At 28.2% G+C, this 23695-nt stretch overlaps 2 protein-coding genes and 1 pseudogene across 3 annotated transcripts in view; 1 reads left to right on the top strand and 2 right to left on the bottom strand.

Moving 5' to 3' along the window:
- The window catches only part of LOC111688276 (annexin B11), a 19541-nt gene extending 7551 nt beyond the window's left edge, over positions 1 to 11990 (bottom strand). Inside the window, exons 1-2 of one of the 2 annotated variants that reach the window (XM_023450766.2) lie at positions 11930 to 11990; positions 692 to 767 (exon numbers count right to left, since the gene is read on the bottom strand). In XM_023450766.2, the coding sequence (XP_023306534.1) occupies positions 692 to 703 (12 nt within the window). In that variant the 5' untranslated portion in view covers positions 704 to 767; positions 11930 to 11990. Of the gene's footprint in view, positions 1 to 691; positions 768 to 11651; positions 11726 to 11929 lie in introns of those variants that run through there. The other variant, XM_023450764.2, reaches the window with a different exon arrangement.
- Positions 11673 to 23310, bottom strand: LOC111688272 (pickpocket protein 28-like). Its single transcript, XM_023450757.2, has 7 exons — positions 23193 to 23310; positions 22985 to 23133; positions 22717 to 22924; positions 22062 to 22650; positions 21816 to 22003; positions 20153 to 21147; positions 11673 to 11829 (listed from the first exon to the last, which is right to left on the bottom strand). The coding sequence occupies exons 1-6, from the start codon at positions 23289 to 23291 to the stop codon at positions 21043 to 21045; spliced, it is 1338 nt and encodes a 445-aa protein (XP_023306525.2). The 5' UTR covers positions 23292 to 23310; the 3' UTR covers positions 11673 to 11829; positions 20153 to 21042.
- Positions 14318 to 17894, top strand: LOC111688273 (annotated as a pseudogene).
- Positions 23311 to 23695: the final 385 nt, after the last annotated feature.

Consider the following 23695-nt stretch of genomic DNA (forward strand, 5'->3'; position numbering starts at 1 on the left):
TCTATCTATCTATCTATCTATCTATCTATCTATCTATCTATCTATCTATCTATCTATCTATCTATCTATCTATCTATCTATCTATCTATCTATCTATCTATCTTATGTTGAATATCATAACCATGCCTTTTGTAGAAGTTTTTAAAAAGGAAATATGTACATGAATGTTTAACCCACAATGATTTAATTTCGTAATGCATGCCATAAACTGATATGATGATTCACCTCTAAAAACTTTTTAAATGCGTTTTATATTAGATTTAAAAAAACAACATTAAAATATAATAAATATAATCCATAACAATTACTGATTAACCATTTGAAGTAAATAAAACATTTATCAGCCACTTTGCCACACCACATCATAATTTTGATATTTTTAATAAAACCGCGCATAGAAATAAAATAACTTAAATATTTTCACTAGAAATAATATTATAATTTAAAAATAAAATTGAGTACATTTATGTTTTGTTTTAATAACAATAAAATAAACAAGACACACATGCGTTTAGAGAATAAATATTTTGATAGGTGTTTTTTAATAAAATGAAAATATTAAAATTTTATTTTCATTAGATTTTGCAAAATTTTTAACAAAAAATTGTTAGTAAGATTAACACACACATGCTGTTTAATATATATTTTTGTAAATTTTTTAAATTTTTTTTAAATTAAAAAAAATACTTACAAATGGATACATTTTGCTGCTGTAGAGTTTTGTAGTAAATATAAGGCTTTTAGCAAAGAGTTAATTCTTTTAAAATCTGCAAAGATAAAAAACACAAAACAAATATTTTAATTGTTTATTAATAAATTGCTTTTAAATTGTTTTGTATTGATAAAAAGAAAACAAGTAGTTTTAAATAAATATCTTATCAATTTTTATTAAAAAAATCATTAAGGGTAATCACAGTTTACAGAAATTTTTTAATTGTAATCTTTTTTTTAATTTCAAGACTTTTTCCATTCCCTTAATACCCCTTATTGTCTTATAGTTTGTTCACATTTAATATTTTGGCACACTTGTCTATTTTTTTCATTCCCCTTCCCTTCCCTGTCCTCTTTGTTCAGTAAATTTTACCGCAGTATACATTATATATACACTCTGTTAAAGACCCAACAATTTGTATCTCATTTCTGGCGATACACACTTGTCTGCATTTAAACGTTTATTGTAGTTATTTCGATATGTCGTTCGTAGCACAAGTATGCAGTGACGTCATGCCATTTTTATTGACAAAGTCAAAGCAAATATTGAAAGAAAATTGTGAAATGTGGAAATGGAATAAAGCGGTAAATTGTATATAGTTTATGGTGGTATTAAAGAAAAACTAACAAGTTTTCTTTTTTTTTTGTTTAAGTGCACATTTTTTGCTATAAATATCAATGAACTTGTTTCTGGCGTGCTAAACAAAGGGGAAGTATGCTACTAGAGAAATTTGATTTACGATAAATTTTCGTTTAAAGAAAATTTACAATTAATTTTCTTTTAATAGAAAATTGTTCATAAATTTACTTTTTGCAGAAATTTTAACAATAAATTTCGTTGTTAAAGAGAAAATTTTACAAAAAAAAATTTATTTTAAAGAAAATTTCCAGCCAATTTTCTTTTCTAGAGAAAAAGTTCATCAAATTTTCTATTCCAGGGAAATTTTCTGAAAATTTCCTTTAAATAGAGAAAGTTTTCAAAAAAAAAATTTCTTTTCTAAAGACAATTTACTGCCAATTTTCTTTACTAGAGAAGTTTCTTCATAAATTTTCTTTTTTATAGAAAATTTAAAAAAACTCTTTTACTAAATAAAATTTTCAATAAATTCAAATTTCTATAAAAATTTCCGATACATTTTCTTTACTAGAGAAATTTTTTCAATAAAATTTCTTTCAGATAAACAATTTCTAAATAAATTTTCTTTTTAATAGACAATTTCTTTAACTTTATTTTTATATAGAAAATTTTCCATAAATTTTGTTTTCTATAAAAATTTCTGATAAATTTTCTATACTAGAGAAATTATTCAATAAATTTTCTTTTTGATAGAAAATTTCATAATAAATTTTCTTTTTCATACAAAATTTCTCAATAAATTTTCTTTTCTAGAGAAAATTTACAAATATTATTTTTAGAGAAAATTAAAAAAGTGTCTTTTCCAGAAAAACTTGTTCATGAATTTTCTATTATATAGAAAATTTTCAATAAATTTTTTTTTTACGGAAAAATATTTTCAATAAATTTTTCTTCTTATAGGAAAATAAAGAAAACTTCTATAAAGAAGATTTTTCTTTTCTATAGAAAACTTTCAACCAGTTTTATTTTGTAGAAAAAATTTTCAATACATTTTATATACTTTTTTAGAAAAATTTGATTTTTTTTTAGAAAAAATTGTCCATAAATTTTCTTTTCTATAGAAAATTTTCAATAAATTTTTCTATCTACAGAAATATTTTTAAATAAATTTTTCTTTTCTCTAGAAAATTTCCAATCAATTTTATTTTGTAGAAAAACATTTTCAATAAATTTTCATTTCTATAGAAAATTTTTCAATAAATTTTCTTTTCTAGAGAAAATTTCTAAAAAAAAAATTTATCTTTTACAGAAAATTAAAAAAAAAAAATATTTTCTAAAGAAAATTAAAAGAAAAAAAAATTTTTTTCTAGAAAAAATTGTCCATGAATTTTCTATAGAAAATTTTCAATAATTTTTCCCTTCCATAGAAAATTTTCCATAATTTTTCTTTTCTAGAGAAAATTTTAAATAAATTTTTTTATAAAAAAAAATTTTTCAATCAATTTTTTTTTTACAGAAAATTAAAAAAAATTCTCTTCTAGAAAAAATTTTGAATGAATTTCCTTTTCTATATAAAGTTTTTTTTACAGAAAATTAAAAAAAATTTCCTTCTAGAAAAAATTTTGAATGAATTTCCTTTTCTATATAAAGTTTTTAATACATTTTCTTTTCTATAGAAAATTATCTTTTGTTGAAAGAATTTTTAAAAATTTTTAAAAATTTTAAAAAATTAAAAAAATTAACAAAATATCGTTTTAATTTACTTTAAAAATTTGTCAACAAATTTTCTTTTCTAAACCAAATTTTTTATAATAAAGAAAATTTTTTCTGTAAAAATATTTCCATAAATTTTCTACTCTAGAGAAAATTTTCCATAAATTTTCTACTCTAGAGAAAATTTTCCATAAATTTTCTCTTTTAGAGAAAGTTTTCAATAAATTTTCTTTTTCAGCGAAAATTTTCGTTTTTAACAAATTTTATTTTTATATAGAAAATTTTAAATAAATTTCATTTTTATAGAAATTTGTTTAATAATGCTAATTATTTTGAAATAGTTCTATTCCATGAGGATACCATGTGTTTCGTAGTAACTAAACTTTTGAAATTAGCAGAAAAAACAGGAAATCTAGTTATTTTTTATTAGAAACTAGAAAAAATCTTTAAAAACTTGTTTGACAATATTTAAACAATTCATTGCAGAAAACAAGAAACAGATCAATTAAAACAATTGCGATCAAAATTATCAAAATATTAATCTCTTGCTGTAAAAATTGATTTTAATGTCTTTCGACATTTTGGCAAAATATCAAGCAACATGTGTTTGTTTTTTGTGCTATTTTTTTTTTAAATTAAATGAAAAACACACAACTAGAAAACAACTAAATCGCTTAAACACCCAAAAACAATTTCAAAATATTTGCCACTAAATGTCTGGTTCAGCAAAATAGAAAATGCAATTCTTAGAAATTTCTATTTATTGTTGTTAATAAAATAAAAAAGAAAATTAATACTAAATAGATTTCAAATTGTAGCGCAATTATTGCTGCTGCGATGAACAACAATCATTAGAGAGATGAGATAAAAATATGCTATGACAACAGTTAAATTTCATGAAAAGATATAACGGTCATGTAACGTTATTAAGTGAATGTGATTCATTAAAGTGTGAATAAACTTTTTCTTAATTTCATCATAGCTGACGAGTATTAAGAAGAAAGAGAAGAAATAATTCTGAAATTTTTCATAAAAAAAGGAAATTTATCGTAAATTTTGCATAAAAATAAAATTTATCGTAAATTTTTTATAAAAAGAAATTCATTGTAAATTTTTTATACAAACAAAATTTATTGTAAATTTTTTATTAAAAGAAAATTTATCGTAAATTTTCTATACAAACAAAATTTATTGTAAATTTTTTATAAAAAGAAAATTTATCGTAAATTTTCTATAAAAAGAAAATTTATCGTAAATTTTCTATAAAAAGAAAATTTATCGTAAATTTTCTATAAAAAGAAATTTTATCGTAAATTTTCTATAACAGAAAATTTTTTGTAAATTTTCTATAAAAACAAAATTTATCGTAAATTTTCTATAAAAACAAAATTTATCGTAAATTTTCTATAAAAATAAAATTTATCGTAAATTTTATATAAAAACAAAATTTATCGTAAATTTTCTATAAAAACAAAATTTATCGTAAATTTTCTATAAAAAGAAAATTTATCGTAAATTTTCTATAAAAAGAAAATTTATCGTAAATTTTCTATAAAAAGAAAATTTATCGTAAATTTTCTATAAAAAGAAAATTTATCGTAAATTTTCTATAAAAAGAAAATTTATCGTAAATTTTCTATAAAAAGAAAATTTATCGTAAATTTTCTATAAAAAGAAAATTTACCGTAAATTTTCTATAAAAAGAAAATTTATTGTAAATTTTCCATAAAAAGAAAATTTATCGTAAATTTTCTATAAAAACAAAATTTATCGTAAATTTTCTATAAAAACAAAATTTATTGTAAATTTTCTATAAAAACAAAATTTATCGTAAATTTTCTATAAAAACAAAATTTATCGTAAATTTTCTATTAAAGCAAAATTTATCGTAAATTTTCTATAAAAACAAAATTTATTGTAAATTTTCTATAAAAGCAAAATTTATCGTAAATTTTCTATAAAAAGAAAATTTATCGTAAATTTTCTATAAAAAGAAAATTTATCGTAAATTTTCTATAAAAACAAAATTTATCGTAAATTTTCTATTAAAGCAAAATTTATCGTAAATTTTCTATAAAAACAAAATTTATTGTAAATTTTTTATAAAAGCAAAATTTATCGTAAATTTTCTATAAAAACAAAATTTATTGTAAATTTTCTATAAAAGCAAAATTTATCGTAAATTTTCTATAAAAAGAAAATTTATCGTAAATTTTCTATAAAAACAAAATTTATCGTAAATTTTCTATAAAAACAAAATTTATCGTAAATTTTCTATAAAAACAAAATTTATCGTAAATTTTCTATAAAAGCAAAATTTATCGTAAATTTTCTATAAAAACAAAATTTATTGTAAATTTTCTATAAAAGCAAAATTTATCGTAAATTTTTTATGAAAATTTGAAGAATTGCTTGAGTGCCTTTGCATTCTCCTTTCTGACATTCATAATAATTTCTAGTATTTATGAAAACAAGCCAAACAACCGAAACAAAATTTTATAAAAACCAGACACAAATCGTGAGTAATATGAACCAAATAATGGAAACAAACTGTATAAATACAAAAAACAAAAAAAAAAAATTACAAAACGTCATGAATGTTTTTAATACAAATTAAAACTACCGAGTATAAATAAATAAACTATGAGAACAAAGATTTTTAGTCTTAATAAAAATGTATAAAATAATTAACATGACGTGTTTTAATTATTAACTCATGTCAGCCAAAAATCACAAATAACTGAACACCAACTAGGTATATTTTCAAAAACCTGACAAAATTATGACGTGGTATTTGTTTAATGTACATGAGAGCAAAAAAAGGTCTGTAAAGTTTATTTTACACACCTTTGTTTGTATTTTTGAAGAATTAAAGAATTTATGGATTTATAAGAAACTTTTTTTTGGAGGGGAAGAGATAGTGACAGACGACAGACCTTGTGACGTTGTTGTTGCGAAATAAAACAATACAGAGTTAGAGAGTACATATGAAGTACAGAAGATGATGATGTAATCTTATGGATTTTCTTTTTTTGAAGCTACTTAAAGATGTTTCCAGCACTCGTGTTGTGTGTAATGATTTGTGAATGTCTACGTCTGTGATTTTAAGAGAGGAGGAGGGGTATAATTAATTAGTTTGTAAATTAAAAACTTTGTAGACACTTAATTAAACAATTTTTACTAGTAGAAATGTATTTGGCAGTTAAATAGCAGGAGATGAATGTTTGAAATTATAAATTAATTTCAATTAATATAAATCTTTGAAAAGAATTTCAAAATACAGAGCTATTTAGTACTCTGAACCGTTTACCTTAGATATATTCTTGGTCCAAGGAACATAAAACCATTTTAGCTTTCTCTCTCCATAAAGCGTTATAATGATTCTTTAATCATGATCATTTAGAGCTTTTTTATCGATCACAGTAGTAAAATTTTCTTTCTTGGTTTTCAATCCGATCAAGAAAAGATCTACGCCGATTAGCTCACCTTACTTTTTTTACCAGTTCTTGATTAGACAAAACTGAAGAAAAAGAGAGTTTATATCAATTTCCTCTTTTCTTAACCATGATCAAGTTTACAATCGGGGGTTACAATCCGAATTAGATCTGTGATGTTAGGCGATTAGCTCATCTTGGCTTTCAATTCGATCAAAAAAAGATCTACGCCGATTAGCTCACCTTACTTTTCCAACCATTTCTTGATTAGACAAGACTGAAGAAAAAGAGAGATTTAATTCATTTCATCTTTTCTTAACCATAATCAAGTTTACATTCGGGGGCTACAATCCGATTTAGAAGTGATCTGTGGCTATTAGCCGATTAAGAAGTGATCTGCATCTATGATCATGATAAGATCCGCCTCTATTTCGATTATGTGTAAATTTTATTCTCTCGCCGAGAAAAGCCAGAGCTGATGAAAGAGACAATCCATTTCACTCTTTACTTTACCATGATTAAGCTTCAAAGATTTATTTGCTTGGCTTTCAATCCGATCAATAAGTGATCTGATGTATATATTTACTTCTCGCACCGGGAATGACGATCATGTTTTCTTAGTCATGATTCGGCTAGAGTCGAAGCAACAATTTTCCCATTTCCCTCTTTTTAATCAGGATCAAGCATTTGAGATTTACTTTCGTGGCTTATAATCCGATCAAGAAGTGATCTGCATTAAGATGTGTCAATTTTGTCAAACTAGATCATCTCAGAAGTTATGTCAGCCGATTACAGCAGACCTTTTCCCAGACATTGAAGACTGATCTTGATAAATTAACACCGAAGACTGAGTCTGTTTTTTTACATTTCATTTTCCTTAATCATGATCAAGCTGGTAATCTTATAAAGAATTGATTAGCGTTCATTAGGCCCGCATATCATTTTCTCCCTCGCTTTATTTCTTTAATGATCATGATCAAGTTTAACGGTTTAAGATTTATTCTCTTAGTTTCCACTAAATTCCCAACAAGCAATTATAAACGATCGTCTTCGTATATATGTTCAAGCAGTACAGTTTAAGATCAGATCAAAACATTTCATGAATTTAAAATTCCCTCTCTCAGATGATGAAAGCTCGATCACAATAAACTAGAGCCATAAAAAGAGTCAGTTTTGCTCAATTTCCCTTTTCTTAATCATGATCAAGAGAGTTACTTCTGTGGTTTACAATAGAATCAAGGATTGATCTGCACCGATTTAAAGATGTGTAAATTTCGATCAGCAAACTCTCAGCATATTATTTAGCTCTCTCTGTTTCTTTTTCTAATAATACTAACTGTTTTTCTTTTAACCGATTGTGACTGAATCTCATAGTTCACACATACATAAATGTGATCAATTTTATGCGAAGATCGCGTTGACTTGGTGCTTGATCAAATAGTAATAGATAAAGATTTCAATGAAAATCTCTATGAATAATCTAATACAAAATATCTATATTATAAATCAGAGATTTAAAATAGACTTTAACCCCTAAAGATCATTTACTCTTAATCTTATTTGTTTCATGTTCAGACACATTAACCCTTAATTTTATAATATTTCAATATTTTTATTTTGTTATAAATATTTTTTAGTTTATTTTTTCACTCTTTACAATTCAAATTTACTTTTTATCATTCATCTAATTATAAACTTCCAATGAATTTGAATTGTTTATTGTAAAAATAACTGAAATAGGAGAAAAAGTATATATTGTATTTTATATTTGAATTGTTTGTAAATTACAAAAGTAAATAAATTTCAAACTCATACGATAATTAGTCGTCTCTCTACAAATTACTGACAAACACGAAACATCAATCATCTCTACAGTAAGGGAAGTAACATGGGGGAAGTACAATGACCATAATCAGGAAATAGAAAAAATTTCCACAACTGGAGAAACTAAAAAATTTAAATAAAACATGTGGACATTTTATATTAAACTAGCGCTATAAGAGCAACGATCAAATTCAAAGAACTTTATTTGACCCTGAAGTTTGTTTAAACAAATGTTTAGATATACTCGAACTTGTAGGTACACACATTAGACAAGATCTCTTATGAAACACATGAGAGAGTTATTTTACCCTACATCTAGAATAAATTATTTTAACAACTCTTCAAACAGATGTGACACTGTAGTGTAGTTCTCCATTAAAGATTAACTTAGCACATAAAGCTTACGGAACAGACGGGGAGAGTTTAGAAATATCATTTGATGTTAATAAGTTACCGACAAGAATCGGGTATCCTTTTAAAAGTTTATAGAAGAAATGGGGCGATTGATTTTCCTCTCTATTCTGGCAATAAACACAAGTGACGTTTCCATGAGCTAACGTCGATGCATCCGATAACCTTTCCATTTCCAAAAGGGAAAACGTAATATTCACGCCTGGTACTAAATTAACACCAAAGTGTTTAAAATTTTCCAATAACATCCGTTGTCAAAGTATATACATACGTACAACAAGCTGTTTTCAATAGCAAGCTTACCACGTTTGTTAACATTAAGACAACGGATGTGTATAAAATTTAGATTTCGACAACGAATTACTGCAAAGTTGACAACGTTAAAGAATATATTCCAATATTTTGGTTTTTTAAGGCGTCGTAAAACATTTTCCTTTATCTTCTATATGAGCTGAAGCCGCCCAGGTCTAACCTTTATTTCTTTGAATATGATAGAAAACGACAACAATTTCGATATATAGAAAAGTATAATTTGTTCTAATAAGATTTATTTATCGGAATTAGCAGCTGATTTTCAAGATACATTATACTTTAATCCGGATATTGGATATCAAGAATATATGAATATGCGAGAAATCTAATCCTAATCGCATCATTGGCAAATACAGTAAATGAGCAGTGAAATCAATATTACGATACTGTTTCCTAAAAATTCAACAGATATGTATCAGAGGAAATAGATACAGAATAAATCAGGGTTATTCAGATATAGCTTAACCTGTAAACTTATATGATTTTGTCGATTAAATTACAATCTCTATGTCAGGTGATCTAGGTGCTGATGCCATTGCCTTTCGGAAGTTAAACCAGAGAACATCAACGTGTTCTCTGTAAGTAAGAATGGGTCTTTGGCTTTTATAAAGGATTTGTACTTTGGTCCACCCATTATGTCTTTTGTTGCTGATATTTTCGCTCTCAGTTAGTTACAACAAGGGATTCTTAAGTTCATTCCGTGATTGATAAAGATCACCGTGAAACAAGACGACAAAGAATATTTTCATAAGATACTTCAACACTTTTCCCTTTCTCTCAAGAGAAATTAATTCGTGACTCAACGACCTATTAAGATACACTGAATGTGGTCTTTTGTCATGGGGCATGTTTGAAAGATCCCATTTTGCTGTTATTGCAATCACTTAGGTAGCACCTAGTACCTCTAGTCTGCCGATTCAAAGGTAATTTCGAGCTTATCAAGTAATGATTTGACATGGGGACAGCGGTAGCCAGCAGGGCAATGTCGAACTTTGTCTTTTGCCTGACTGTGGGAGAGGACCCTTTCGGGTGTATGTAGAGTGAGAGTATCGGATGTTGTTTCAAAACAGAAGGTCTTCACATCAAAACTTCGACTTTAGGGATCTTATCAAAACGGTGCTACAAGGACCACTGGTCTGCCGTAACTATAAACTGGTGATTAAATGTATTCTCGGACTTTCCATGGAATGATTTGACATGATGTGGAACCAGAGTGCCATAAAATCTGGTACCACGGACAGCAGTAGTACGCAGAGCAGAGTTTCGACTTTGTCTTGGAACGGTTATTGAAGAGGTATTGATTTTTCGCGTCAAGAGAATGCCGTTAAAGCTTATAATTCGGGAAAAGTTCGGTGCAGATACCCCGCAAAGGAGTGATTAAGGGACTAAGCTTTGCAAATAAGTATGGTATGGTAAACGGAACTTACCCACCCGTATGTGTAGAGTGAGAGTATCGAATGTTGTTCTCTATGAGTTTGTCCAATGAATGAGAATTTTGATACAAGGAATACCAGGGTTTACTCTGTTCATACCACAGTATGTTCTCTGTAAGTAAGAACAAATCCTTGACTTATTTGATGGATTTGTATTGCGGTCTATTGAATACCTCTGTAGGTGCAAGTGATGGTTTTGTATGTCGGAAATTAAGCATCAATGGACAGATATAAAATAGAGTACTTGAGCAAAGTACTTGTCATCTATTCAGCTTAACCAGTGGTTAAAAAAGTATAACAAGTATCACATCACATCAAAACTTCGACTTTAGGAATCTTATCAAAACGGTGGTATATGTACCACTAGTCTATCGAATACATCTGTAGGTGCAAGTCTTCAAAACTTCAATTTTAGCGATCTTATCAAAATGGGATCCGTGGTTAACTATCTAGGTAACCAATAAGACCCCGTTTTTCTCCTATCGAATACATCTGTAGGTGCAAGTCTTCAAAACTTCAATTTTAGCGATCTTATCAAAATGGGATCCGTGGTTACCTATCTAGGTAACCAATAAGACCCCGTTTTTCTCCTATCGAATACATCTGTAGGTGCAAGTCTTCAAAACGGGATGCGTGGTTAACTATCTAGGTAACCAATAAGACCCCGTAGTTCTCCTACCAAAACCCTTCACATTGGACAACTCGGTAATATTAGACATCCACTAATTATTAATCCTAACTGTAGTGTGAGTATAATGTGCATGTTTGGTTTACTGTCATCAGAAGTATAAATATTAAATGATGACTCATAATGTATACAGACAGAAATGGATATAAGATTGGCTGTGTACCAACCAACTCATATTGTACCCATACCCATATTATGAGTAACATACACACACACGTAATAAGTACAACGTAGTTAATTTATACAGACGTAATATGTTGAAATTTATGGATAATTTCTTAATATGTATTGGAATTTTTCTATATTTATTTTTCTTCAAAATTACACATGTTTATAAAATTTTTTAATTGTTTATTGTTTTATTTAACAAAGGAATTTTTGGCTAGCTAATAAAACAAAAACCTAAAGTTGAAATCAGTTGCATGAAACAAATATAATTTAGCAGATTAAACAAATCCAAAAAGATTTAAATAAAATATAAAAAAGAATCCATAAAAACCCATATTTTTTCGCTCTATATAGAAAAAGAAAGAAACAATACAACTTACTGGCACTTGTTGTTGCTTTTGTTTTTTTTTTTTTTTTTCTTTATGGAAAAATTTATTTTTATGCTTTTCTAAACAAAAATTTTATTTCTCTATTTTTCTTCTCGTTCACTTTAAAAATTTTCACACTTTTTGTGTAGAATTTACTGGGTAATTATTTAACAATAGACTTGCGATATACCTATGTAAATATATTTATATATAAAATCTTTTAGTTAAATTTATTTTATTCACTTCACTTATTTTCTTTTATCTTTTATATTTATTATTTACTTATTTACCGGTTTTTTTATCTCTTTAAAAAATGCTTAAAAAATGTACTTGTAAGTATTAAAAAAAATCAAACGTACAATCCAAAGAGCAAAAGCCAACTGAACAATTTTTGAAAAAAAGCTTATTTATTTCTTGTTTAGCTTGGTTGGGTTGGGGATTTTTTATATAAATGAATGAATGTGTTTTTGTTTGTTTGCCAGAGAGATAGAGAGAAAGAGAGTGAGTAAGCTCAATGATCTCTTTTGTTGTTATTGTTGTTTGTTTGTATTTTTATTTAGTCTTGTGTTAGTATGAAGAGTTGTATATAAGTGTAGCCGAATGGTAAATAAAAGTAGTAGTAGTAGACAATTAGTAAATACAAATTATTGTAACGGCATTTTGTTCAAACATTAAATAAAAAGAGATATATGTATATTATATCTGTACATATATAGTTCTTACAGTTACAGTTCAATTCTAGTTAAATTCTAGTACAGTTCTAATTCAGTTCTAGTTTAGTTTTAAATCAGTACTAGTTCAGTTCTAGTTCAATTCTAGTTCAGTTCTAGTTCAGTTCTAGTTCAGTTCTAGTTCAGTTCTAGTTCAGTTCTAGTTCAGTTCTAGTTCAGTTCTAGTTCAGTTCTAGTTTAGTTCTAGTTCAGTTCTAGTTCAGTTCTAGTTCAGTTCTAGTTCAGTTCTAGTTCAGTTCTAGTTCAGTTCTAGTTCAGTTCTAGTTCAGTTCTAGTTCAGTTCTAGTTCAGTTCTAGTTCAGTTCTAGTTCAGTTCTAGTTCAGTTCTAGTTCAGTTCTGGTTCAGTTCTAGTTCAATTCTAGTTCAGTTCTAGTTCAGTTCTAGTTCAGTTCTAGTTCAGTTCTAGTTCAGTTCTAGTTCAGTTCTAGTTCAGTTCTAGTTCAGTTTTAGTTCAGTTCTAGTTCAGTTCTATTTCAGTTCTAGTTCAGTTCTAGTTCAGTTCTAGTTCAGTTCTAGTTCAGTTCTAGTTCAGTTCTAGTTCAGTTCTAGTTCAGTTCTAGTTCAGTTCAGTTCAGTTCTAGTTCAGTTCTAGTTCAGTTCTAGTTCAGTTCTAGTTCAGTTCTAGTTCAGTTCTAGTTCAGTTCTAGTTCAGTTCTAGTTCAGTTCTAGTTCAGTTCTAGTTCAGTTTTAGTTCAGTTCTAGTTCAGTTCTATTTCAGTTCTAGTTCAGTTCTAGTTCAGTTTTAGTTTAGTTCTAGTTCAGTTCTAGTTCAGTTCTAGTTCAGTTCTAGTTCAGTTCTAGTTCAGTTCTAGTTCAGTTCAGTTCTAGTTCAGTTCTAGCTCAGTTCTAGTTCAGTTATAGTTCAGTTCTAGTTCAGTTCTAGTTCATTTCTAGTTCAGTTCTAGTTCAGTTCTAGTTCAGTTCTAGTTCAGTTCTAGTTCAGTTCTAGTTCAGTTCTAGTTCAGTTCTAGTTCAGTTCAGTTCTAGTTCAGTTCTAGTTCAGTTCTAGTTCAGTTCTAGTTCAGTTCTAGTTCAGTTCTAGTTCAGTTCTAGTTCAGTTCTAGTTCAGTTCTAGTTCAGTTCTAGTTCAGTTCTAGTTCAGTTCTAGTTCAGTTCTAGTTCAGTTCTAGTTCAGTTCTAGTTCAGTTCTAGTTCAGTTCTAGTTCAGTTCTAGTTCAGTTCTAGTTCAGTTCTAGTTCAGTTCTAGTTCAGTTCTATTTCAGTTCTAGTACTATTTTAGTTTGGTTCTAGTTCAGTTTTATTTCAGTTCAAGTTCAGTTGTAGTTCAGTTCTAGTTCAGTTCTAGTTCAGTTCTAGTTCAGTTCTAATTCAGTTCTAGTTCAGTTCTAGTTCAGTTCTAGTTCAGTTCTAGATCAGTTTTAGTTTAATTCTAGTACTGTTTTAGTTTGGTTCTAGTTCAGTTTTATTTCAGTTCAAGTTCAGTTCTAGTTAACTTGTAGTTCAGTTCTAGTTCAGTCGTTTTTTTATGGTTACGTTCTTGTTAAGTTTGGACTAATTCAGTTCATGTCATGATCTTGATAAGTTCTTCTTTTATTCACACTGGCATTTCTAAAGAAACTGACAATGATATCCTTATGTTTTTAACATTAGGCATATGTTTCCTATTTAATTTAAGTATGTTCAAGGAAGTAAATGTTCGATTTTTAATTAATTTTTAATGCAATTATAGAAAAATGTCATTAACGATTACTTTATATAATGAAATTTCCAAAAGTATAAGCACACCCTATTTAACATTCTTAACCATTAAGAACTTTCTCATATAAATAACAATTACCCTTTAAAAAATCATTTAACGTAAAACAATTGATTAGAAAACACTTAATAAGAAACTTCCCAATAAAATGGAATCAAAATCAAATAAAATAGAAATTCATAAACCGAAGTCAAAACTGCTGCCTCTACATACATATTTTAAAGAAAATATGAAAAGATTTTTAATAGAAACTTCTTTGAATGGTTTAAAGTATATCATTGACATGCATCGCAATGTATGGGAAAGGTAAGTGGTACAAAAGATTAAGAATGAATTAGAAATTATTTTTGAAATTTTTAAGGGGTATATTTTTGATATCGTTCTCAACTGTATTCACCGCTGGTTTATATATGGCTATATATTTTTTACAAAAGTGGCAAAATACTCCGGTTATTATAAGTATGAGTTCGAAGGCCACTTCTATACAGGATGTCCCCTTTCCGGCCGTAACATTTTGTAATATGAATCAGGCATTGGACAGTCGAGTTAATGATATAGAACCGTATAGTAGTTCTTTTTGAAATATCATTTTTGTTCAAAAATTTCATTGCAATTTATGATTTCTACCTTAGAGACACGCCCGCCTATGCTATGCTGCAAAAAATATGTTTCCAACGTTATAATTATTCACGTTATAAGAACTATAAGCCTCGTTTTCAAAGGGGATAATTTGGTGCGCTTTATCTTAAAGGTATTGTATAAGTAGACAAAAAATATAAACATACTAAACATACATTTCGAATTTACTTTTTGAATTTCAGAACACCCAAAGTTGCAGTGACATGATTATTTACTGCAAATATGGTCCGAATGAAGAAACCTGTACCGATTTATTTCGAGAAATTCTTTTGGATGAGGGTATTTGTTGTTTTTTAATCAGTTGCATCCATTTTACTTGTATAAAGGAGAGTGAGTTGGTCTTTTCAAATTCATCGACTTTTATTTATGTATCTGTTATAGGTATGAGTTTATACGTGACTATACTTCTTCTAATGGTCGTACTAGTATTCCGGTAAATTGGAACTTAGAAGATGGTTATGAGGATGGTGATAACTTACCCAAAAGTTATTATCCCAGAAAAGCAGCAGGTTAGAGCCAAATTTTGATTAGAACTAAAATTAGAACTTAACTGCAACTAAACCAGAACTGAACTACAACTGAACTAGAACTGAACTAGAACTGAACTAGAACTGAACTAAAACTGAACTAGAACTGAACTAGAACTGAACTAGAACTGAACTAGAACTGAACTAGAACTGAACTAGAACTGAACTAGAACTGAACTAGAACTGAACTAGAACTGAACTAGAACTGAACTAGAACTGAACTAGAACTGAACTAGAACTGAACTAGAACTGAACTAGAACTGAACTAGAACTGAACTAGAACTGAACTAGAACTGAACTAGAACTGAACTAGAACTGAACTAGAACTGAACTAGAACTGAACTAGAACTGAACTAGAACTGAACTAGAACTGAACTAGAACTGAACTAGAACTAGAACTGAACTAGAACTGAACTAGAACTGAACTAGAACTGAACTAGAACTGAACTAGAACTGAACTAGAACTGAACTAGAACTGAACTAGAACTGAACTAGAACTGAACTAGAACTGAACTAGAACTGAACTAGAACTGAACTAGAACTGAACTAGAACTGAACTAGAACTGAACTAGAACTGAACTAGAACTGAACTAGAACTGAACTAGAACTGAACTAGAACTGAACTAGAACTGAACTAGAACTGAACTAGAACTGAACTAGAACTGAACTAGAACTGAACTAGAACTGAACTAGAACTGAACTAGAACTGAACTAGAACTGAACTAGAACTGAACTAGAACTGAACTAGAACTGAACTAGAACTGAACTAGAACTGAACTAGAACTGAACTAGAACTGAACTAGAACTGAACTAGAACTGAACTAGAACTGAACTAGAACTGAACTAGAACTGAACTAGAACTGAACTAGAACTGAACTAGAACTGAACTAGAACTGAACTAGAACTGAACTAGAACTGAACTAGAACTGAACTAGAACTGAACTAGAACTGAACTAGAACTGAACTAGAACTGAACTAGAACTGAACTAGAACTGAACTAGAACTGAACTAGAACTGAACTAGAACTGAACTAGAACTGAACTAGAACTGAACTAGAACTGAACTAGAACTGAACTAGAACTAAAACTGAACTGAACTAGAACTGAACTAGAACTGAACTAGAACTGAACTAGAACTGAACTAGAACTGAACTAGAACTGAACTAGAACTAGAACTGAACTAGAACTGAACTAGAACTGAACTAGAACTGAACTAGAACTGAACTAGAACTGAACTAGAACTGAACTAGAACTGAACTAGAACTGAACTAGAACTGAACTAGAACTGAACTAGAACTGAACTAGAACTGAACTAGAACTGAACTAGAACTGAACTAGAACTGAACTAGAACTGAACTAGAGCTGAACTAGAACTGAATTAGAACTAAAATAGAACTAAAATAGAATTGAACTAGAACTGAACTAGAACTTAACTAGAACTAACACTGAAATTGATTTGAACTAAAATTAAACTGAATTTTAAACAAAAAATAAATGTCTTCATTAGGTTCCGGAGTATCAATGGGCCTTACTGTAGTTTTGAATGCAGAACTGGATGAGTACTATTGTTCTTCAACAAATGGACCAGGTTTTAAGGTACAATTTTAATTATTTATAACTAACATATATGTATATTCAAACTCCTTTAAAAAATTCTATCGTAAGATGCTACTCTACAACCCCGTTGATGCTCCCCACATGAGAGACACCGGTCTGCCTATAATGCTGGGACAACAAACCCGTGTACGTATTAATCCCAAACGAATGGAATCTATATTTTCGCTACGCAGTACAAATCCTAAAGATCGTCAGTGTTACTTTTCGAGTGAGAAGAATCTACTCTATTTCAAATACTATACTAGACGTAACTGTGAAATAGAATGTGATTCAAAGCAAATGTTTCGACGTTGCAAATGTGTACCCTATCATATGCCGAAAATATATGCCAATGCCACAACCTGTTTTCTCAATCAAATGGATTGTGTAGTGGAAACTGAACGTTTGATCTTGGATCCAAGAAATTTAAAATGCAAAGAAGATTGTTTGTCCGGTTGTCATGATTTAAGTTATTACCCAGATATGTTTGTAACACCATTGGCCTCTAGAGATTTTAATTTACAAGATCCATTCTTTCGTAATATTTCAAAGGAGGTAATGCATAAAGATTTGGCTCTCGTGCAAATATATTATAGAGATAACTTTTTTCGCGGTAATATTAAGGTGCCCTATACGGGTTTTACGGAATTCTTATGTAAGTTTTGTTAGGGAGATTTTCGTTAAGTTCTAATTTTATTATTTATTTAATTAGCTCAAACTGGTGGTGTTATGAGTTTAATGGTGGGTTTCAGTGTCATTTCTATAGCTGAGATGTTTTACTTTATATTCCTAAAACCATTTTTTGATATGTTTAAGAGGAGAAATCCTTTGCTATTGGAAAACAAGGATAATGTTAAAAATGTTGTAAGTTTTTTGGAGTTATTTTTTGGGATTTTTTCTAATATTTTAATTATATATATTTCAGGTGTCAGCAAAAAATAATATAAATCAAAAAATCTTATTTAAACGTCGCAAAAACTTAAACAATCGCGTAATGAATTGGAATTCTAATGAATTACAAAAGTATCGCAATGACAAATATTAAAAAAACTTACAACAAGTATTTTAAAGTTTTAACAACAATATTTTTTAATTGCACTAAATAAAATTAAATGAAAAATCTAAATATATTGTTATTACGCTAAAAATGCACAAACAAATCTGAAACAATTCACAATAAGTAATAATTTTTAGATATTAACGCTAATGCATAAATGAATGTGTAATTATTTATATATTCAGATTTCAGACTAATTATTCTAAACACATTCATTAGTTTATCAAAATAAAGATTCCAATAAATAATAGACAAAAAGAATTATTTCCTTAACTATATTTTTCCCACACATTTTTGTGATCAGTGAGTTTTTTATTTATTCATCGAGAAAATTAGTCGATATATCAGTTTTCGATGGAAAATTTTTGATCAAAAAGTATTTTATAGAAAATTTATCGATTAATGCGATTTCTAATGAAGATTTGTACGTTTATATGATCAATAAATTTTCGGTATGATCTATTAGTTTCCTTTATACAATTTGTCAATTGATCATGAGATTTTGTATAGAAAGTTTCATGATCGATGAGTTTTCTGTAGAAAATATGTCAACAGCTAAGTTTTCTTAAGAAAAGTAGTTTTTCTGCCAAAAATATGTCGTTCGTATAAGTTTTCTATAGAAAAATTGATGATCGTTAAGATTTGTACGTTTTTATGATCAATAAATTTCCGATATGAAATCCATTTATTTCGCTATAAAAAATTGGTTGATCTATTAGTTTCCTTTATTCAATTTGTCAATTGATTATGAGATTTTGTATAGAAAGTTTCATGATCGATGAGTTTTCTGTAGAAAATATGTCAACAGCTAAGTTTTCTTAAGAAAAGTAGGTTTTCTGCCGAAAATAGGTCGATTGTATAAGTTTTCTATAATAAATTTGATGATCGTTAAGATTTCTATAGAAAATTTGTCGATCGATGACTTTTATATAGAAAATTTGTCGATCGTTAAGTTTTCTATAGACAATTTGTCAATCGTTAGGTTTTTTATGGAAAATTTGTCGATCGTTAGTTTTGCTTATCGATCTTTAGGTTTTCTATAAAATAATTCGTCAATCGTTATGTTTCCTATAAAAAATTTGTCAACTGTTAAGTTTTCTGTAAACAATTTGTCGATAGAAAATTTGTCGGTCGTTAAGTTTTTTCTAGATAATCTGTTGATCGCTGAGTTTTCTATAAAAAAATTGTCGATCGTTGTGTTTTCTCTAGAAAATTAATCGATCCTTGAGTTTTCTCTAGAAAATTTGTCGATCGTTGAGTTTTTTGTCATAGACTATTTGTTGATTAATGAACTTTGTAGACTTTCTGTCGAAAATATGTTTATCGTTAAGTTTTTCTTTCATTTCCATATCAAACTCATCATTTCCCAAATAAAATTGGTTGATCGTTAAGTTTTCAATAGTAAATTTGTCGATCGTTAAGTTTACTATAAACAATTTTGATCGTTATGTTTTCTATTGAAATTTTGTCGATCGTTAAGTTTTATATAAAAATTTTTCGATCGTTAAGTTTTCCATAGAAAATTTGTCGATCGTTAAATTTTCTATTGAAAATTTGTCGATCGTTATGTTTTCTATAGAAAATTTGTCGATCGTTATGTTTTCTATAGAAATTTTCTCGATCGTTAAGTTTTGTATAGAAAATTTGTCGATTGTTAAGTTGTGTATAGAAAATTTGTTGATCGTTGAGTTTTCTATAAAAAATTTGACGATCGATAAGTTTTCTATAAAAAATTTGTCGATCGTTAGATTTTCTATAGAAAATGTGTCGATTGTCTTTAAAAAATCTGTTGATCGTTAAGTTTCCTATAGAATACTTGTCGATCGTTTAGTTTTCTCTAGAAAATTTGTCGATTTACGAAGAAAAGTTTCCTATAGAAAATTTCACAATTGATATGTTTTATATACAAAAATTGTAGATCGATTTGTTTTCTATCGATGATTTTTCTTTTAAAAATGTACTTTTTTTTTGCAAAAAAACATTTAATTCTATTAATTTCTTATAGATCTGATGTACAATTATAGATTTACTATTCCAATAAGATTTCAAATCTTGAATACCTCTATTGATTATTACTAGTTTCATTAACTTTTTACTCAAAACCGCTGATTTCACAAGTCCAATACGATTTAACCAATAATTGCATGACTCTTTAAACGAGTCGATGACTCGGTTTAAATTAACATTCCAAATGCATACATATATAAGTAGTACTTAATAGGTTGATTTTCCAAATATAATATTACCTTCGAAAAATACTGGGTGGTGAAAGTGTTTTGATATTAATCAAAGTTTTATGTCTGTATGACGTATGTATGTGTATGTACGTAAGATTTTAACACCCACTTGATTTTAATCTCTTTTTACTTGTAACAATTTATACGCACTATTTATTCACTTGGATTAGAGATTATTTTCTTACAATTAAATTGCACAAAATAAAAAAAAACACTAGAAAAGATATTTAATTTCTTTTATTTATTTTTCTTTAGGTAAAATTTATTTTAGTAAAAGATTAATTGACTTTAATTAAAACACAAAAGCACACTTTATTGTTAAGTAAAGATTATACTTTTTTTTATAGATTTTTAGTCACGTTAATAAACCGACCGCTAAATTGTAGTTGTTTCGTCAACAAGTATAGAAACACGACTGAATTAAAATGTTTTGGGGAGAGAAAAAGATACTCTACTGACGTATCCAACAGGTTGCTTGATGTTGTGTAATGCTGCCAGAGGCCAAACAAAAAGTGGATGGGGCAATTAGAGATATAAACGTGACAAAGTTGCCAGATAGTTGGCACATAGTAAAGAGTATTTAGTGTATTTTTTTAGATATATAGATATGAATTATGCAAACTTTCCCCCACTTTTTAATAGAAGAAGTTTTTGTTGAAAGTTTCGCGATCTGAATCTGAACCTAACAGATCTAGATGCATTTATAATACAACCGCAAATTGTATTGTTTTCTAATGATTTGTAATAATTCCACTCTTATTTCCCGATATTTTCTGACTTTATTCCTTGTTCTAGTTGTCAAATTTTGAAACATTTTTTTAATATTTATAATCTTCTACTATTTTACTTAATATTTTAATTAAGTTTAAAATCTTTTAAACATATAAATTAATTTAAATTCAATGCACATAATTTAGATGTTCAAAATGTTGTGTATAAGGTGGCAATTTTGTTCCAGATAAAATATTCGGTGCTACAACGGGATAACGATGTTTGGAATTGGTCTGGAAAGAAAAATTTAAATAATTCAGTTCAATCGACAAATTTTCTAAAGAAAACTCATCGATCGACAAATTTTCTATAGAAAACTCATCGATCGACAAATTTTCTATAGAAAACTCATCGATCGACAAATTTTCTAAAGAAAACTCATCGATCAACAAATTTTCTATAGAAAACTCATCGATCGACAAATTTTCTATAGAAAACTCATCGATCAACAAATTTTCTAAAGAAAACTCATCGATCGACAAATTTTCTAAAGAAAACTCATCGATCGACAAATTTTCTATAGAAAACTCATTGGTCGATTCATTTTCTATAGAAAACTCGTCATCGATCGAAAAATTTTGCAAGGTAAACTTATCGATCGACTAATTTTTAAAATAAAACTCGTTGGTCGACAAATTTTCTATAGAAAAGTCATGGGGTTTACATTTCTTCTATGGAAAAATTTATTAGAGAAAACTCATGGATCGTCTGATGTTTGATCGACAAAGTTTTCATAGGAAACTAAAAAAATTTGTCGACGAATTGTCTATTGAAAACCGGAAACATTTTCATCAGAAACTTAGTCATCGCAAAGTTATATAATAAAACCTTTACGATCGACAAGTTTTAAAATAAAGTGATCTTTCAATAAGTTTAATTTTTCATTAAAATATTTTCTTACGCTTCTATATTCATGCATTTCATATTCAATGTCATCCACTGGTTTTATCTCTATCACATCTACGACATTTTTATTGAAAAATTTCCTCCAAACATAAATAATTGGTTTAATAAGAAAGAAATATAGCATCTCCACCACCGATATGATACTAAAGCCCATCATAAGACCCATTATACCACCAGTTTGTGCTAAAAAATTAAAATATATAAAATAAATTTCTTAAAATATATAAAACCTCTTTCTTACATAAAAATTCGGTTAAACTCATATATGGAGTCTTTAAATTGCCGCGATAGTAATTTTGTGGAAAAAAGATTTTCAACGTTGCAAAATTATTATTAAGACTTTCCTTAGACATATTACGAAAAAATGGACTTCTGATTTCGAAACCTTCATTATCCATAGGTGTAAAGAAAGCTTTTGGAAAATAGGAAAGATCATTACAACTGGCCAGACAATTTCGTTTACATTTTAAACGCTTAGGATCCATGAAATCTTTTTCAGCTTCCACTACACAATTAAAATGGTGAACATTACATTCGGTAATGTTTTGACCTAATTTAGGCATATGATATGGAATACAATTACATTCCTCCAGCATATAGAAGGAATCACATTCCATTTCACAATTGCGACGGGTGTAATAGCGAAAATAATGCAGGGGATACTCATCACTGTAGTAACATTGGCGCTCCTTGGGCTTAGCTGATGTACGAAGAACCTCATCGGCTTCTTCTTTTAAAGATGTTACACGAAAACTGGTCTGAAAGCCCAGAGCAATGGAAAATCCGGTTTCCTTAACATTTGGCATATCAATGGGATTGTGAAAAGAGACCTTTGGATAAATATTAAAACACTTTTTATATTTTCTTTTATAATAACCCCTTGAATTTAAAACTACCTTAAATCCTGGTCCATTTGTGGAAGAACAATAGTAATTATCTATGTCACCATTGAGAATTATTGTCAAACCATTAGACATACCATCGCCTAATGTTGCTCGAGGATAATAACTATTAGGCAATTCTTTGGGATATCCATTCTCGGGACTCCAATCTAAAGGTATCGTTTGACCATTGAACGTAGTATAATCTCGTATCATATAATATCTATATTAATCCATAATAATTAACAACATCTAATGATTGTTATAAGATTTCCATGCTTACTCTCCCTTATACAGCATAAATGGATGAACCATATTAAAGGAACAACATAAACCCTCATCTAAAAGAACTTCCCGAAATAAGTCGGAACAAACCATTTTTGTGTTTCCATATAAACAATACACCACCATGTCTTCACAAGACTGACCATTCTGCAATTGATTAAAATTAATAATTAGTTGAATTTTTTTATTTCCTAATTACAATTTACCTTAACAATAAATCTGGAAAAACTGTTGCCTTTCGGGAACGGTTGAGTTTGGGCAAATGATGAATAATTAAGTTCTTGAAAACATAGTTTTTGCAGCATGGCATAATCCAACGATTGACTACATGGAGGAAAAAACAAATATTGCGTGGTTAATCGAAATATTAATTAACAATTTTCTAAGTATTCTTCAGAAAACTAATGTAGAAGTGAATTAGAAGTGAATTAGAACTGAACTAGAAGTGAACTAGAACTGAACTAGAACTGAACTAGAACTGAACTAGAACTGAACTAGAACTGAACTAGAACTGAACTAGAACCGAACTAGAACTGCACTAGAACTGAAATAGAACTGAAGTATAACAGAATTATAACAGAACTAGAACTGAAGTATAACAGAACTAAAACTGATCTAGAATTGAACTAGAACTGAACTAGAACTGAACTAGAACTGAACTAGAACTGAACTAGAACTGAACTAGAACTGAACTAGAACTGAACTAGAA

The sequence above is a fragment of the Lucilia cuprina genome, chromosome 3 (assembly GCF_022045245.1).
Source record: "Lucilia cuprina isolate Lc7/37 chromosome 3, ASM2204524v1, whole genome shotgun sequence".
In the NCBI taxonomy this organism is placed as follows: Eukaryota; Metazoa; Arthropoda; class Insecta; order Diptera; family Calliphoridae; genus Lucilia; species Lucilia cuprina.